Raw genomic sequence first — 17,102 nt, forward strand, 5'->3', positions numbered from 1 at the left:
ACAAGTTTTGCATTTTTTGCGGTTGCAGGGGAAGGTGCCGGGAGTGGAGGTTGGGTTGGTGCGGGGTGTGGATCTGACAAGGGAGTCGCGGAGGGAGCAGTCTTTCCAGAATGCTGATAGGGGTGGGGAGGGAAATATATCCTTGGTGGTATGCAGCAACACATTTTTAAGCTCTGATCTCCAGCATCTGCAGTCCTCACTTTCTCCTGTGTCTTTAGCCCAGTCTGACTCTTCCCGTTTGCAGGTACAAATTGGTTCTCACCCCAGCTCCCTGATAGTGGCCTTCGACCAAGGCACCAGGAATAAGAACCCTGTTCGCCACGCCAATTGTTGTGGGGAAAGTCACCAGCCTCAGAGTCAGGGTCGGGGTTCAACGACAGAGTTTATTGTACAAGGAAATACCGGACACCAACAGTACACTGGTCAGCTGCGGTTCTTCTCTCAACCTGGAGCACATGTCAAGATACTTTTATACATGTTGTGATATAATAGGTCAGTAATGAGATTATTGCCTTTATAACATAGTTTGTTTGTTGTAAACATTGCAGAATCATTGATAGTTTTGATACAGTCATTGTCAGTTCCAATGTAGCCTTTGTTAATTTTGGCGTGGTCATTGTCAGTTTCAGCGCAGACATCATTAGTTTCAATGTCTGCCCAGAAGTCCATTGCTGTAGTAATGGGCGCTAATCGCTCTTCCTGAGAAGGACATTTACTGCAGCCCTGGCTATTAGCACTTTGTATTGAGTCCGTATCAAACTGTTAGCATTTCTATCAAAGGTGTTGGCTGGATCCAGACCTCTCAGCGGGCAGTATACACTACTTATGTGTATTCTCAGGTTGTGAGTGCAGTGTGCTGGCATTCTGGTGGCTCGAGGCAACATCTGTGTTTGCTCTGCTATCTCTCTCCACATTATGGTCTGGTGGCCATCTTGTGTGTCAAATGGCCAACTAAGGGCTCAGCGGCCATCTTGTGAGCCCGTGTGCCTCGTGTCACCCTGCACTGTGCCATCTCCCACTTCAGAAATGCCTCACTATCCTTTACTTTCATTGGATCAGATTCTTTAACTCACTTCCTAGCAGCACTGTGCGCGTACCTACACTTGGTAGGTTGCAGCAGTTCAAGAAGGCAGCTCACCATCACATTCATAAGGACAATTAGGAATGGGCAGAAAATGCAGGACTTGCCACCAGTACCCACTTCTCATGACAGAATTTGAAAAGTAAGGTGGACAATAGCATGAGTAGCTGACAATGTGTAGTAGCCTAAATTATAATACCCATATTAGTCAGAGTTCCAAATATATCCACCACTCTGAATCAACATCTAGGCATGTATAAAAAGGGATGTGCAATCCATATAATGATGATTTATCTTCTTTCCATTCCCTCCTTGCAGAGTGCCTTAGATTGCTGTCTCACACCCCACTCAACTTAGCTAAGATCAGTAACTGCATTTCACAAGAAGGAAGAAATGTACATATATAATCATTCTCCATCATAGTTCAGGAATGATTTACAGCCATCAGGCCACAAATCTGTCCAGAATATTTTTAATGTTGTGACTCAATTCTTAATCAAAGAATTTACATTAATTAAAATAATTCAAAACAATCAAACATTTATTTTGATTAAATTTAGGATCAGCAAAATTTTACATGCTGTTAAAAAATGGATGCATTACAGCATAAAGTAGAGTGAGAAGAAACCATATTACAGAACCCAGAATCACATGGGAATAAAAATTGCAGATAATCACAGTCTTACATCTCATATTTGAATAACACTTGTTTCCATAGTGGAAATGAATTGTAAACAAGAATAGAAATCACTAGAAAAGCTCAGCGTCTGAGGAAGGGTCACTGGACCTGAAACATTAACTCTGATTTCTCTCCACAGATGCTGTCATACCTGATGAGCTTTTCCAGCAATTTCTGTTTTTGTTTCTGATTTCCAGCATTTGCAGTTCTTTTGATTTTTCCAAGTACTCATAAGTCACAGTAGCAATTTCTCTACCTAACTACCCACATTTCTCATCATGCATGGTTAGAAGTTGAAATTTCTTACTGCTAAATAACTGAATAATTTTAACATTGGTCCATCACTAAATTTCCCTGTCTAACACATGGTACAGCGTCATATTGAAATTTGTGGAACTTTTCTTAGAAAAGTATGTACTATGTTGTAGGAAAGAAATGAAATTTATATTTCCATGCTTTTTGTTTTCCAGTCACTGCCCCAGTGACAAATTAGGTTCTGATGAAACAGAATAAAGTCCTATTCCACTTCAACATTATAAACTAGAGTGATAAATCAGTAATTTGCTTTAAAGCAAAGGATTTTGCAATCAAAAAGTCAGCATCGGTCTTATGGTTCACAAAGTTATACAGTTACAGTGAACATTGTTAAAATAAATCAATCATCTATGTTTAATAAAATAACCAAAGCAATGTTTGTGCTATTTTGTAATAAAAGATCATCTTCAGGCCATATATGGTAACAATAAAAGCCACCTGCAAAGCCCTTGTCGACAGAGAAGGATTTGGCAACCTGTAAATGAGAAGAGCAACCATTAGATAGAGTTGAGAATGATACAGACACAAGACTGGAATTTACATTTTTATCTTTATGATGAATTGGCTTTTGTTTATGCTTTGGGAAGATTCTGATTTGGGCTCAATTGGTAACCTGAGGAAAATTGTGCTCAGAACAGTTTTTCAAAATTAATTTGTTGCTCAAATTTCCAGGTCTGTTCATTTATCATCAACAAACGATTCGGGCGGTGGTTTAGGATGCAACCAACAAAAATTAAAACATTCGTTGATGTATTTAAGGTAACCTAGTGTGATTTCATAAGACAGATTTTGCATGTTGTAATAATGGTGAAACTGTGAATGTTCATCATTACCACATCTGTGAAATTGCACTGTCCAATGTGCACAGTAAAATTGGAAATCAAAAAAATTACTATTAGCGGTTCCCTGTTCCTCCACAGGAAATACTATAAAGCCTCTGTAAACAACAACCTTTAGAAACCATTAACTGACAATGATTATCTTACATTGAAAAGGAAAAACAGCTTCATATGGCTACTCCTGCAAGGAAGATATGAAATTCACACTTCTATAAATGTTTAGATTACAACCATTGCCTCAATGTAAATTAAATGCTGACCAAACAAGAGAAAAATCACATTCACTTTAGCATAATGAACTAGACTAACAAAACAGTAACTAAACTCCATACAAAGAATTACATTCTAAAATAATGCATCACTTTCATGATTAGATTACTTACAGTGTGGAAACAGGCCCTTCAGCCCAACAAGTCCACACCGACCCTCCGAAGAGCAACCCACCCATACCCATTCCCATACACCTAACACTAAGGGCAATTTAGTGTGGCCAGTTCACCTAACCTGCACATTTTTGAACTGTGTAAGGAAACCGGAGCACGCAGAGGAAACCCACGCAGACACTGGGAGAATGTGCAAACTCCATACAGATAGTTGCCTGAGGCGGGAATTGAACCAGGGTCTCTGGCATTGTGAGGCAGCAGTGCTAACCACTGTGCCACCGTGCCATCAAAAGGTGATCCATTTGCAATAAATTATGTCAAAAAAAATCAATTATTCATACTTAAGCAAACAATCAAATCAATTTTTATGCTATGTTCCTCTGTAATATCACTGTTGAAAATCCCTGAAAATGTTATGCATTGCTAATGATATATAATTGAGTTTTAATGATATACTAAGGCATTATCACTGCTGAACTACACCTCAATACATAAAAATGATGTTATATTTTCAAAATGTTTCATTATAATACAAAAGTCATAGTCTGTTATTATATCATTTTTACGAAAATAAAACTTTCTTAGAAATCTTTATGTCACTCTTTATACAGTTCATAAAACATGGAAGCTAATGCAATTTGCTGTCTGATCTACAGTCTATGAGCATTCTTCAATGTAATTGGCTGTTTAGCCTGTCTGATGATATCACTGTTGCTGGATGTTTGGAGATCCCCTTGACTTGGCACCAGATTCAATTTAACTTTGGGGAAGTGAAATGGGCAGTTTTCTTCAAGGTTGGTTGGAGCACCAGTGCTGACTGGAAAATCCTGTGAGTAACCCAATCTTAAAGAACTGAACATGACTTTAAAAATCATTACAGAACTACTGGTTGATTCTCTAAAAAGCTATGTTTCCCAAACATTTTCCCTCTGTGACACCATTTTGGAAAGTATTGTGACCCCTCAATGAGAACTGTTAAAGCAGGAGTACAGAGCAATATTTGGTTAGAGTTCCGTGATGGTTATTACTGCCTCAGAGCTCATCACCTCTCACTTTCAGAAGCATTACCATTAAGTATTCTTATTACTTTTTTTGTTGATTGAAATTATAAGATTTTTTTAAAGACTTTTAGTTCCCCTGCAACTAACAACACAGCTTAATTTTATTTTATTGATATTGTGCTTCTTTGCAGGGCACATTTAGAAGAAACTCACAAAAGTCTTTAATCGGATTTAAGTGTCTTGACCAATTTTATGAATGGGAGACGTTTTCTCAATGGTGTGGCTTCGCAATGGTGTGTAATATCTTTTAAGTCAGTGCAATGCATCATTAACTTCATTAAAGATAGTTTTATTCCATTTTCTGACCAACAGTTCAGCTAACAGAGATAGAGATCACCAGGTACACGCTATACCAATTGAAAGGTTCAGGGATTTGTTGTTGGGAAGAAGAGGGGTGTACCATGGAATGCAGCAACAAGGAGGGAGGAACAATTTGTGGGGGTACGGAGATGTTATAATGAGGTAGGGATGAGTTCATTAGAAAGCTTAGGGGAGAACTCATAGTAGGTGAGCACAGGGGAGAGACCATACTTGGAGAGTTTGGATTGCAAGACAGAGATCAAATCATGGAGAGAGAGAGATTGGACTGCAGAACAGAGGTCATGGGAATACGATCAAATTGCAGCAGAAGATAGCAAGAGAGGAAAACAGAATATGGGAGAGAGGTCATAGGGAGAAATCAGATCACAGAGGTGATTGAGGGGGTATTATCAGATTCTGTTGAGAGATTGCAGGGGAGATATCACAATGGGAAAGATTGTGGGAAGACAGGTTGGATTGTGCTGAGGGAAAATCACATTGCAGGAAGAAGATTTTTCCAGGGATAGGGATTATAGCAGGTTAACCTGAAGACCCTGGGATCAAATACTCCTGTTCTTTTGAAACTACATGCAGTGCTGTAAAATCATTTACCTGCTGGATCTGGCTAATACTGTCTCTCTTTAGCTGCGAAACCTTCTAAACCCTGGAAAACCTGTCTTACAGGCATTCAATCGAAATAACAAGTTTTGAGAAGATTTGTAGCTCAGGTTGAGGTAGGTTTGCTCACTGAGCTGGAAGTTTCATTTTCAGACATTTCATCACCATACTAGGTAACATCTTCAGTGAGCCTCTGGATGAAGCACTGGTGGTATAGCCCACTTTCCATTTGTGTGTTTGGGTTTCCTTGGGTTGGTGGTGTCATTTCCTCTGGTTACATCATTTCCTCTGGTGATGTTATTTCCTGTTTTTTTCTCAGGGGGTGGTAAATGGGACCCCCAAACTTTCCAGCTCATTGAGCAAACCTACATCCATTCAATTGAAATGGTTCCCAGAGTCTTAGGAACAGATTCTCAATAACATATTAATTACTAGTCTGCTAGTCCTTTGGGTTTCATCCTGAAGTAAGTACATTTACAACACAGTTGAGTCTGTTCTCACACTTGGACCAATCTAATCCAATACCCCTTGAGCCAGCCTACTCCTGGCTGGTGTTAGAGAGGGCTGGCAGTAGTAAGGTGTGGTTACAGTTCCTCTCAAGATTCAATGAGAAAGTAAGTGCATGGTTTGCATAATGATCTCCAATTTTTATATTTTCAGACAGTTAAGCAGTTGTTTTTCCAAACTTCCTGACATGAACATCCGAATAACATCCATTCAATATCACCCAGTGTGACATCAAATAGCCAGGCCATTCTCAGGCCTCATTAAGGTGGGTTGCAAGCAACAAAGTAACGGGCTGGCTTCTAAAATGAGCCATTCGGCAGCGTGGGCATGGGAAAGTGGACAGGGAAGAAATTCCAGTCTCTGGAGCATCCTTCGGGTTGGTGTAGGACATTTTGTTCCTCCTAAACAAGTTAGAAATGAAAATGAAAGTTTCCTGAGCCTTAATTTTGAGCATCTTTCATCAGACCTCTCAAGGCTGCTCAATGCCTGGTGCAAATGACAAGATGGCCAGGGCACAGAAGTCTCAAACTGGTATCCGAAAATTGCATTCTGGGCTCTTGCAATTTACACTGGACTCATTTTTACTTATTTGAACAGTCTCACCCATTTCAGGTGAGCAGAAAGCTTGCCTTCTAGCAGGCCTGCCGAAACACTGCGCCAAGATTGCCTCAGATGTTCATGAGGCAAGTGAAGTGTTTCCCCAAGTACCTGACGGCCCTCTCCCCCACCATAGCCCATATTCTTTAGTTTGTAGCTGCCTCCTTTTTTTAAATGAGAAACTGGTGGTCAATATTTGAAAATCAGTCTCTACAATTTACAGAACATAACGTCTCTATTGTTGTAAGCAGTTTTATTTGTCTCCAGTTAGAAGGGTTCTAAGTGAGTATGTATAGTAATACTAGGGGGAAATCAACCTGATAGCAACTAGTAGCAGAACACAAGCCTGAAGGTAGGTTTCCCACTCAACTTCGTGGTGCACAGGATATGAAGAAAAGAGAAAGATAATTGACAAATAATATAAAAATGAAACATGGAATAATAAATAAGAAAATTTAAACTACAAAAATTCAGAGAACAGAAGTGCAAAATATGTTACCGGAGAAATTCCTGAGTGTTACATTGCTTGTTCCAGTTCTTCTTAATTCCAGCCACATGGCCAATTCCAACCACTCCGACCACAACTGATGGTATAACCTTCTGAGCGTCAGCTGTTAACAGGAACGGCAAGAAAGTACTTCAATAATTGAAAAGTTTTTTTTTAAAAGTAGAGTTTGGTCAATTTACTTCAAAGAATGTACATGTGATGTTCTCAAACCTATACACTAAATGTGACAAGTGTTTTAATAGCACAATCATAGAATCTTAGAATCATTACATTGTGGAAGCAAGCTATTCAGTCCATCGAGTGCACACCAACCCTCCAAATAGTATCGCATCCAGACTTATCGCATCCAGACTCCAAATAGTATCGCATCTACCCTATCCCAAAATAATGCTGCATTCCCATGGCCAATCCACCTGACCTACACATCTTTGGACAGTGGGAGGAAACCAGAGTACCCAAAGGAAACCCACACAGACATGGGGAGAATGTGCAATGTCAATTAGTTAAAGTAGGTTTTGTGGTGTCAATGAATAAAAGCACCCACAGAACTGAATCTAGTTTAGTTATCCAGATGACATGGATAGTTTGGACGTTCAAGCTAAAAGATGTAGAGAAGGAGGCGTACAATTGTGTGGAGCCTTCTAAGGGAAACAATGAAGTGTATAGGAGATAGGATGTTAGTGTCACCTATACGCATACATTAAATTATAATACAGAAGAAAAAAATAAAATCCAGAAGAAAAATGAATAATAACTATCATGATCAAGTGCTTTTGATCATAGAAATTCATTCATGGGTTTCTTAAACAATGCATAGCTTCCTCCTTCATATATGGTTTGCCATTTCAATGTATTTTTCACAGGGAAATGCATGCTTTTCTTTCAGTTTAACTTATTAAGGAGGTAGTCTGCTGTTTCTTTTCATATTTGGCTTTCCCCCTCGCAGTAAGAAAAGAGTATGCTTGAATTAGACATTTACTTGTGATTCTTTATCATCCAGAGAGACAATAGCATAAGGAATGAATGTCCAAATGAAACACCATTCACATCAAATAATGGGCATGATAGCCGAATGGGAATTAGGAGTTCTTTTGGAGCCAATAGAAAGGACAAAAAATACTATAACTTGATTAATGTATAAGGCCCCGACTTTCGTACATGTCCTTTGAGGCAATTAAAAATCAATGTTTTTAATATAGTAGGTCTGTTGCCCAATTTGCCAAATTTCCTGACAGCTGGGTCCACTGTGAGTCACAGTTCACCCAACAATAACATGTTGCCATATTGTTACTGATTTCCTCCACACAATTGAGCCTTGTCCTAATGGAGGTCCTTCTCAATCAATTGACTTTCAGTTTCCTGTAATTCCAATACTGCACAACAAGATAAACAGTTTTAGAAATTATTTTATGACTTAAGAGGTTCTTTAATATGTTGAGAGATGTATAGAATACAATGAATAACATCTTAGGCAAGTCACGCTCAGACAAGTTTCTGGTCCAGACGTAAATTAGACTCTGTTGAATGATCAGGCCAGTTCAAATCAATGCCATTGAAATTATAAGGGAGATGACTTGTGCCAAAGAAGGATCAAATGTTATCATTGTTTTGCTAGTAACTTAATGGTTTTATATTCAAACTCATAGAGTCAGAGCCTAATGATGAAGAACCAAAATATTCCATAAACTTACATCGTAAAATTTTAGGTAGTACTATAGGCTTTGCTGCTTGCTTCAGTGATTGTGTTAAATAGGCATCCCGTTCTGTTATAAAAACACGATACAAGCCAGGAACCTCCTTCATTGTAATTTGGAGTTCTTCCTCCAGCCTATCGTTTTGTTTCAGCTCCTTCATAATTATTTTGCTAAAATACAGGAGCACCTGCAGTTAAAACTTGATTAAATTATAGTTTAATGAAAATGTTACAAAAATAAACAGATTTCTTCAAAAATCACCCAGAAAAGATGTTATATATTATAAAGCAACAAATACAATCTATTTCAGACATTCATTGGCTTGGCTTGGCTTGGTTCTTTTTGGATTATGAAATTATATTTGAAAATTATAAGGAATATCTAAATATAAATATCATAGATTAGACTGATGTGTATTTTGATTATAGGAAATGTCACATTATCAGATTCCTCCAATGAACACTGCATTCATTCATCTCAACACAGTGAACATGTTTAAGAGGCCACAACCAAGACATAGCACTTTTGTATACTTTGCTATTGACATCATTAAGATCACTGATTGTCAGACTGATCACCTGTATTGTTAAATAAATCTTTGTCATATTTGTGACTAATAATGATTGAAATTGTTTTTTTTTTCAAAAGCAATTTGTCTTATAAATTGTGCAGGTTTGTAAGTTATTAAAACATAACTCTATCTGGATTCTGAGATTTTATTTTAAAAATTTCTTCCCATTTAAAATTAAGTTCCAGAATGGCTATATGTGACATTGTCCTATTTATCATGGATGTCGTGTTCAATAATTCAATGATAATGCATGTGTAAGCTACCCCCTCCAGAAGAAAATATGTTGTTTACACTCAGGGACAAAGTTCACATGTAAATCACAGAACATTGGAAGAAAACTAGACCCCATCAAACTACATCCGAGCAAGAGGGGACATCTTCAGTTAGGAAGGGAAGAGAAGGGATCAGAAGTGAAAAATTTGGCAATGGTTAAAATGCATTGAAATCAATTTTTAGAGATTACATAAATAAGCAATTGACTCTAATGTCCAAATACTTAGATAGTAAATAAAGATTTTTTATCTTTTTTGTCGCTGGCTCAAAATCATGCTTTATTGTTTATGATATTAATACATGATGTAAATGAGAATGTGCAGGGATGATAAATTTGCAGATGACACAAAGATTGGCTGGGTGGTTGACAGTGAGGAGGAAGGTCTTGGGGTACAGGAGGATATGAATGTATTGGTCAGATGGACAGAACTGTGGCAGATGAAATTTAATGTGAGGTGATGCACTTTGGAAGAAAGAACATGACAGAAGCAAGAATGCTTCCTTTCAATCTATACTGAATGGGAAACAAGATGCTAACTCCTGACAGTAAGTTCAAAAAAAAAGTTTTACTTGATTTTATTCTAAATATATGCGGAGTGTTGAAATTGCTATTGTCGGTTTTAGGTAGCCCACCTCTTTAGATAACAATGTTTTTTCAATTTGAGGTGGTGCCGGTGTTGGACTGGGGTGTACAAAACTAAAAATCACACAACAACACGTTATAGTCCAACAGGTTTATTTGGAAGTATTAGCCTTTGGTGTGCTGCTCTTTCATCAGGTAGCAGTGGTCCGAAGGCTAGTACTTCCAAATATACCTGTTGGACTATAATCTGGTGTTGTGTGATTTTTAACTTTTTTTCAATGTGACAGTGTTCCAACAACTAGCTGTAAATAATGTCATTAAAGCTACAGTAACGATTTAATGAAGCAAAGATTTATTCATACCCAACTGGAACAGTATTGTATTTGATGTAAACAAAGCCTATAAATGCCTTCACCAGGTCCCAGAAGGAAAGCACAGCAGCAAGTCTTCGGAAAGTAATGAAGATTGACTGGTCCCCCAAATAAACCTCACAAAATGGTATTTTCTGAGCCTAGACGAGAATATTAAAAATATATGACAGCAATAGCATGGTATTTATTTATTCATTATACAATTAGGTTACAATAAATTTTCTTTGGGATTTTTAACTTTTGATCTTTGGCTGCTAGTTATTGTCTATGAACTTGGGCTGAATTTTCCATTTGGAGATAATGTTCTGACCAATGAGATTGCATGAGATACCATGAATGATATTTCTCATGCAATCTTCTGCTCTTCATCTCTTTAATGATCTTATCTGAGCTCAATGGTGCTCTTCTCACAGAATTGCATTGAAAATTGATGGAGTGAAAGATTTTTCCGTTGACAATCTCTGCAGGTTAGTAATAGGGTCCTCTCAAAAGCAACATGGGTGAAGTCTATAACATCCCGTATTTGGAAGGAGCTAGCAATGGTGGAAAATCCATTGCCTAAGCTACTTGGTTCCTTTTGTCACTGGGAGCAGATATGAACAGATGTGATTTACGGTAAATAGCATCAAATTTCAGGACAGATGTAACCTTGAGAGCCACCAGGATGGGAATGCCATTCACTGCTGACATGACAAAGAGACAATTAGTGCAAATAACATAATGGCCTCGATTGCTTGAAGCCACAATTTGTACTGTGCTTTCTTGGACAATGAATCATATGCCAATGAGTGTAATTTCACAGAATCACAAAATTGTTCTAATACAGACGGAAACCATTAGACTCATCATATTGGCATTGGCTGTCTGAATGAACATTTTGATTTTGTGCCATTCTCCTGCCTTTTCCCCATAACCCTGAATATTATTCCTGTTTCTATCCTTATGGGAGATTTTCTTGAAAAGGTGTAGAATTTAAGTTATAGAGTTAATGGTAAAAGTTAGCGATTCATATTACTTTTGTGTTATTGGTTAAAAAAAAATAATTATAATAAATAGTGATTTTTCTATTCCTGATAAAAAGCCTGGTGTGCAATTCTTGTAAATTGAATTAAACAGTTAGGTAACATTGGACAACTTTATTTTGTAACATTTTCATAATTGTGATGGTTCTTGGAATAGTAGGGCTTAACTTCTAGTGTACGACTAGGGAACTGTGACACCATGTCGAGACCAAAGTGAACATGACTTGAGAGAAACTCCAGAATCTACAGCCTCCCTTTCCCTCCTATGCACTCTGAAATCCTGCTCTTCTGAATTGAATTGCTCTCTTTTACAATCATTATTCTTTTTAGAACACTGTGCAATGAACCCCAATCCAGACTTGAGCTTCCCACTTTCAAAAGGACTGTGCAGACTAGCCCCCTGATAAACCACTGATCATGAATGCCCCCAGGGCAGACCATGACCAACCCCCAGACTGAATGGGAAAGACTATGCCAGAGTTGCAAACTGGGCAGTAAACTTTACCAACACAGTTGGCTTCCTCAGGTGCAGGATACTGCAGACTGCACAAATTGCATTAACAGCACCATACCATAACATGGCTGACTTCATCAACAGAAAAGGGTTCCATTCCATCACTGAAGAAGATGTCTATGAGCACCAGTATCACATCGTAGAAGACTACAGATACCCTCAAAGCTGTCATGATATCTATGTCCTTGACATCTCCTATGTTCCTCTTTATTGCAAGGGCTGGATGCCATGCAAAATTGATTACTAGGATCAAGGGTTTCCTTCCTCAATCATTACTGCTATTGCGTTATTAATTCCCTGACTGAGGCTAAGCAAAGATACAATGCAATATATTCTTCCACTATGGCCATTGTGGAGCAGTTGATAGGCCTCCTGAAGAGAAGGTTCTTTTGTTTGGATCTGTCTGGAGGGGTTTTGCGGTACCCACTCCAGACAGAATGAGATGAATAATTCATGCTTGCTGTGCCCTCCATAACTGTAGCAGGCAGAGACAGCATGTGATGGATGATGAAAAGCTGGAAAAGAAATAGCACTCTTCTGAGGAGGAAGATGTAAACGTTTTGCAGGAGGAACATCAGTTACTGTGTGATAGCATACATCAGCAATGTACATGACAAGCGTAGGCTTGGGCCAGTACAGCAACTCGGTGGTAAGCACTGCTGCACCGCAGCACCAGGGACCAAGGTTTGATTCCGCCCTGGGGGATCTATTGCGCATTCTCCCCATGTCTGCGTGAGTTTCCTTCGGGTGCTCCAATTTCTTCCCACAGACCAAAGTTATGCAAGTTCAGTGGACTTGCCATACTAAATTACCCATAGTGTCCAGGGGTGTTTAGGTTAGGTGGATTAGCCATGAGGAATGACGGTTGATAGGGAAAGGATATGGTTTGTGTCTGGGTGGAATGCTCTTCAGAGGGTTGCTATGAAATCAATGGGCTGAATAGACTGCTTCCACACTGTAGGGATTCTACGAAACTGAACAGGCATTAATTGCCACCTGGTTCCAATCAATGTGAATTGGGTGTAGAGTTTTTTAATGACTATAAATTTGTGGTTACTCAAAAGCAAGCAGCACCATTTATTCACAGAAGCAAATGCAGTTTTGTTTCATTTATGTTTTTTTCTTTGCATTGCCTTTTGTTCAATAAAAACTAACATTTTCAATTGCTTGAAGGTTCTCCAACATGTAATACTCTCACATTGAACCACGGCAAAATGTTGTGTTGCGTTGGGAGTTAAGGTAAGAATAGCACTCCCTTTCTCAGGATTCGAACATGGTACAGTGTTAAGGACAGGTTACCTGTCCAACTTGATTCTTGTAGCTTTAGTTACAATGACAGTCAGTCAGACAGGTGTTGGTGTAAAATAGCAATACTTTTTTTAGATTAGATTCCCTGCAGTGTAGAAACAAGCCATTTGGCCCAACAAGTCCACATCAAATTCATGAATATGAACTTTTATTTGCAATGCACCATTGCCTCCTAAATGTTGCAGAAACAAGTTCTTTATCATTTCCTCCCACTATATATACTGTGAAGGACTATTTGTGATTGGCTGCAATTAACCTGCTGTGCAGCCTTGTGTTGCTGGAGGCAGAAAGTCTAGAAGATCCAGTCAGTGTCGAGCACTTTTGCCACTGGTTTGCAGACAATAGCGTGAGTGTGACACCATAGAAGTGCGAGGCACACATCATGAGTGGATCAGCACAAAATTGCATGAAATAATTCACTAGAGTTCTTGCTGGAATCCTCCATGAAACTCCCAGAAATCAACACAGCCATTTTTTGCTCAACTTCAGTTCAGTATTTGACAACTGCTTTGAGTGCCATAAATTAGTTGAACATTTATATCATTAATACATAATAAGACATTCAGTAATTGTTGGTATATATACATTCAGCACTCTGATGGATTTGGTTTCGATTTTATCTCAAGTGATTTAATTTTCTGGGATATCACCAATGGCATAATTTCAAGTGCCAACAATATCAGAATTTGTAACAATTAAAATGGAGCATATGTTAAAAACTAGCATTGCAATTTTAATAACCTCGATCAGCTTTGTAATCAGGTTGAAGCAAATATTTTGGTGAAGCCAACTTGTAAGTTATCTACACTTGCAATTTAAAAAAATCAATATTACAGCAGAGTAATGTTGGAATTCTTACCTCTCTGAAAGCTTTCCTGAATTCCCCACCTGGGGCCATGCCTAGCTCCTCAATCAGATAAGCTGAAATTCTCAGAAACAGCATTGACCACAATGTCTGCATCAATCCAAACTACAAGAAGAAAGATACAGATTAGCATCAGACACTGAGGATAACCTTATAGACATTTTTTAAATAATGAGGGGGCATGAATAGGGTAAATAGGCAAGGTCTTTTCCCTGGGATGGGGGAGTTCAGAACTAAACGACATAGATTTAGGGTGAGAAGGGAAAGTTTTAAAAGGGATCTAAGGGGCAACATTTTCATTCAAAGGGTGGTGCATATATGGAATGAGCTGCCAGAAGAAGTGATAGAGGCTGGTACAATTACAACATTTAAAAGTCATCTGGATGGGTATTTGGATAGGAAGGGTTAAGAGGGATATGCCAAGTGGTGGCAATGGGACTACATTAATTTAGGAAATCTGGTAGGCATGGACAAGTTGGACTGAAGGGTCTGTTTCTGTGCTGTACATCTCTATGACTCTATGACCAGTTTGAGTGCCGGGAAAAGCAATATAATTGCCTTAAAAAATTAATGATTCCTGTCTAAAATCAGATTCCAAAAAGAAAAGAAATAGAAAAGAGACAGAGACAAGGGCTGGATTTTGGCTTTGGATGTTGGAAACAGGAGCTGGGATTGCTTCTAGCTCCAGAACCCACCACCTCAGGGAAAGAAGCGATTTGAAATAATTCTTCAGATGGTGGTATTTCATCTCCTGACACCTTTTATTTACAAATGCATAGCCTTTGACAATAACACTGACTCTCACTGAGTCAGACATACAGCGTCTCAACCTTCCTGACATTCTTCCTTTGATATCAGACAGGCCTCCCTGGTTGGACCAGATTAACAGCTCCAGTCAGGGAACTCATATTCTATGAGGTCCAAGCTGGCTGACCTTGTTACAATCAGTACAGACTGACCTGGAGTTGAAGCCAATGCACTGATCCAGCTGGCATGAACCAGTTTTTTTGTCCATATAATGAGCAGTGGGTAGGCTCTTAAAGCTGGATGACATATCAGAGACCTTTTGCTTCAGAGGAGCACTCAGCTCCTGCGCAATGTAAGTAAGGGGTGGCATGGTGACTCAGTGGTTAGCACTGCTGCCTCACAGCACCAGGGTCCCAAGTTCGATTCCAACCTCGGGAGACTGCCTGTGTGGAGTTTGCACATTCTCCCCGTGTCTGCGTGGGTTTCCTCCCACAGTCCAAAGATGTGCAGGTCAGGTGAATTGGCCATGCTAAATTGCCCATAATCATAGATGCATTAGTCAGAGGGAAATGAGTCTGGGTGGGTTACTCTTCGGAGGGTCAGTGTGGACTTGTTGGGCTGAAGGGCCTGTTTCCACACTGTAGGGAGTCTAAAAGTGCAGTGCACTGCAACAAAAAGGTACCCTTCTCACCATTTATTTTAAAATATTACAGAAAGCAGCCAGGTTATTACTGCACTCTGATCCAGCCAGGAAGGGAGGGCATCCAAGTCTGTCTTGAGGATTGGCCTGCCATCCTAGCACCAGATGCCATCCTCCAAACAAGTAAATTGCCCCGTCACATCAAGGAAGTAAAAGATGACCAGAAAGTCCAAAGTGGCCTTCTTAAAATTACCCTTAATAAAGGCTCTTAATGCTAGAGCCTGAACCCACATCACCTGAAATATATGTATGATATATTCATGCACATGAATGTAGTGCTACTATTGTCTGCCCATTGCAATTTTTAATGATTAAAAAAACTTTGTTGAGTGGCAAGAGAAACAAAAATAAATGTGGTTTAATTGAGATCAGCAACAAAATGGGGTAAATTAGGTAGGGAAAAGATGAGCATAAGAATAAAATTGAAGAAAAACAGTAAGGATCAGAAATGAGAAAAAAGAAAAAGATAGCAAGAGTATCTACTTAGATATGCTATTGTGACCTACGGACATTATCACTTAAATCAAAATCATTTCTACATACATGAAATAAGGATAAAAAAAACCTTATGTCAGAAATGTCAGGAAGAGCTTCACCAGAAATCTGACGAAAGCCTAATTTAGCCACATCAATGTTACAACTGCAGATACAACCATAGAGCAGGAGCAAGTTTGAGTAAATTCCCAGCTTTCATTGGGGAAGAGACATATTCAATTTGAAATGTTATTTGTCTGTCCACAGATGCTGTCAGACTAGTTGAATACTTCCAGCACTTTGTTTTCATTTTCAGATTTTCAGCATCTGCAGAATTTTGCTCTTATTTCAAAACACTCTGTTTAACTTTCTTATCATTGATTGTATGTAATATTGAAACCTGGATTTATTACTGGGACTTTCCAACAGGTGATTGGTGAAATCCCCTGAGAAATTCCATTAATGATTCATTATGTCACTTCTCTGGAACTTAAGTTAATATCCTTTTGAAGTTGTGCCAGGTCGTTGACACAACTGTGGAGATTTAAGCCCTCTGTCTTTTTAACATCAGGGCAGTATGATGACTCAGTGGTCAGCATCGCTGCGTCACAACATCAGAGACCTGGGTTTGATTCCACCCTTGGGTGACTGTGTGGAGTTTGCACATTCTCCTCATGTCTGTGCGTGTTTCCTCTGGGTGGTCCAGTTTCCTCTCACAGTTCAAAGATGTACAGGTTAGGTAGATTGCCAATGCTAAATTGCCCATTATGTCTAGGGATGTGCAGGCCTGATGGATTAGCCATGGGAAATGCAGGGTTACAAGGATAGGGGAGGGGGTACCTCTGGGTGTGATGCTGTTTAAAGGGTCAGTATGGATCTGATAGGCCAAATGGCCTGCTGCCACACTGTAGGAATTCTATGATGATAAGGAATTGTAATACCAACCCCCTTATCTCCTATAATTAAAAACATAGCTGCCAGGACAGCAGAACTCTAAACACAGGAGTAAACACACTTGCGCTGATTTCTTTTCTGTCAGTAGAGTCTGAGATCCAAGGGGCACAGATAGCAATATAACACAAGCTCTTCGCA

The 17,102-nt window shown here is 39.0% G+C and overlaps 1 protein-coding gene across 1 annotated transcript in view; it reads right to left on the minus strand.

The window, feature by feature from the left end:
* Positions 1-730: 730 nt before the first annotated feature.
* The window catches only part of LOC122561707 (traB domain-containing protein-like), a 28,024-nt gene continuing 11,652 nt past the window's right edge, over positions 731-17,102 (minus strand). Inside the window, exons 5-9 of the mRNA XM_043713739.1 lie at positions 14,084-14,194; positions 10,372-10,520; positions 8,580-8,752; positions 6,880-6,991; positions 731-2,550 (exon numbers count right to left, since the gene is read on the minus strand). Coding sequence (XP_043569674.1) covers positions 2,430-2,550; positions 6,880-6,991; positions 8,580-8,752; positions 10,372-10,520; positions 14,084-14,194 — 666 coding nt within the window. The 3' untranslated portion in view covers positions 731-2,429. The remainder of the gene's footprint in view (positions 2,551-6,879; positions 6,992-8,579; positions 8,753-10,371; positions 10,521-14,083; positions 14,195-17,102) is intronic.

This window comes from Chiloscyllium plagiosum, chromosome 23 (assembly GCF_004010195.1).
Source record: "Chiloscyllium plagiosum isolate BGI_BamShark_2017 chromosome 23, ASM401019v2, whole genome shotgun sequence".
Classification (NCBI taxonomy): Eukaryota; Metazoa; Chordata; class Chondrichthyes; order Orectolobiformes; family Hemiscylliidae; genus Chiloscyllium; species Chiloscyllium plagiosum.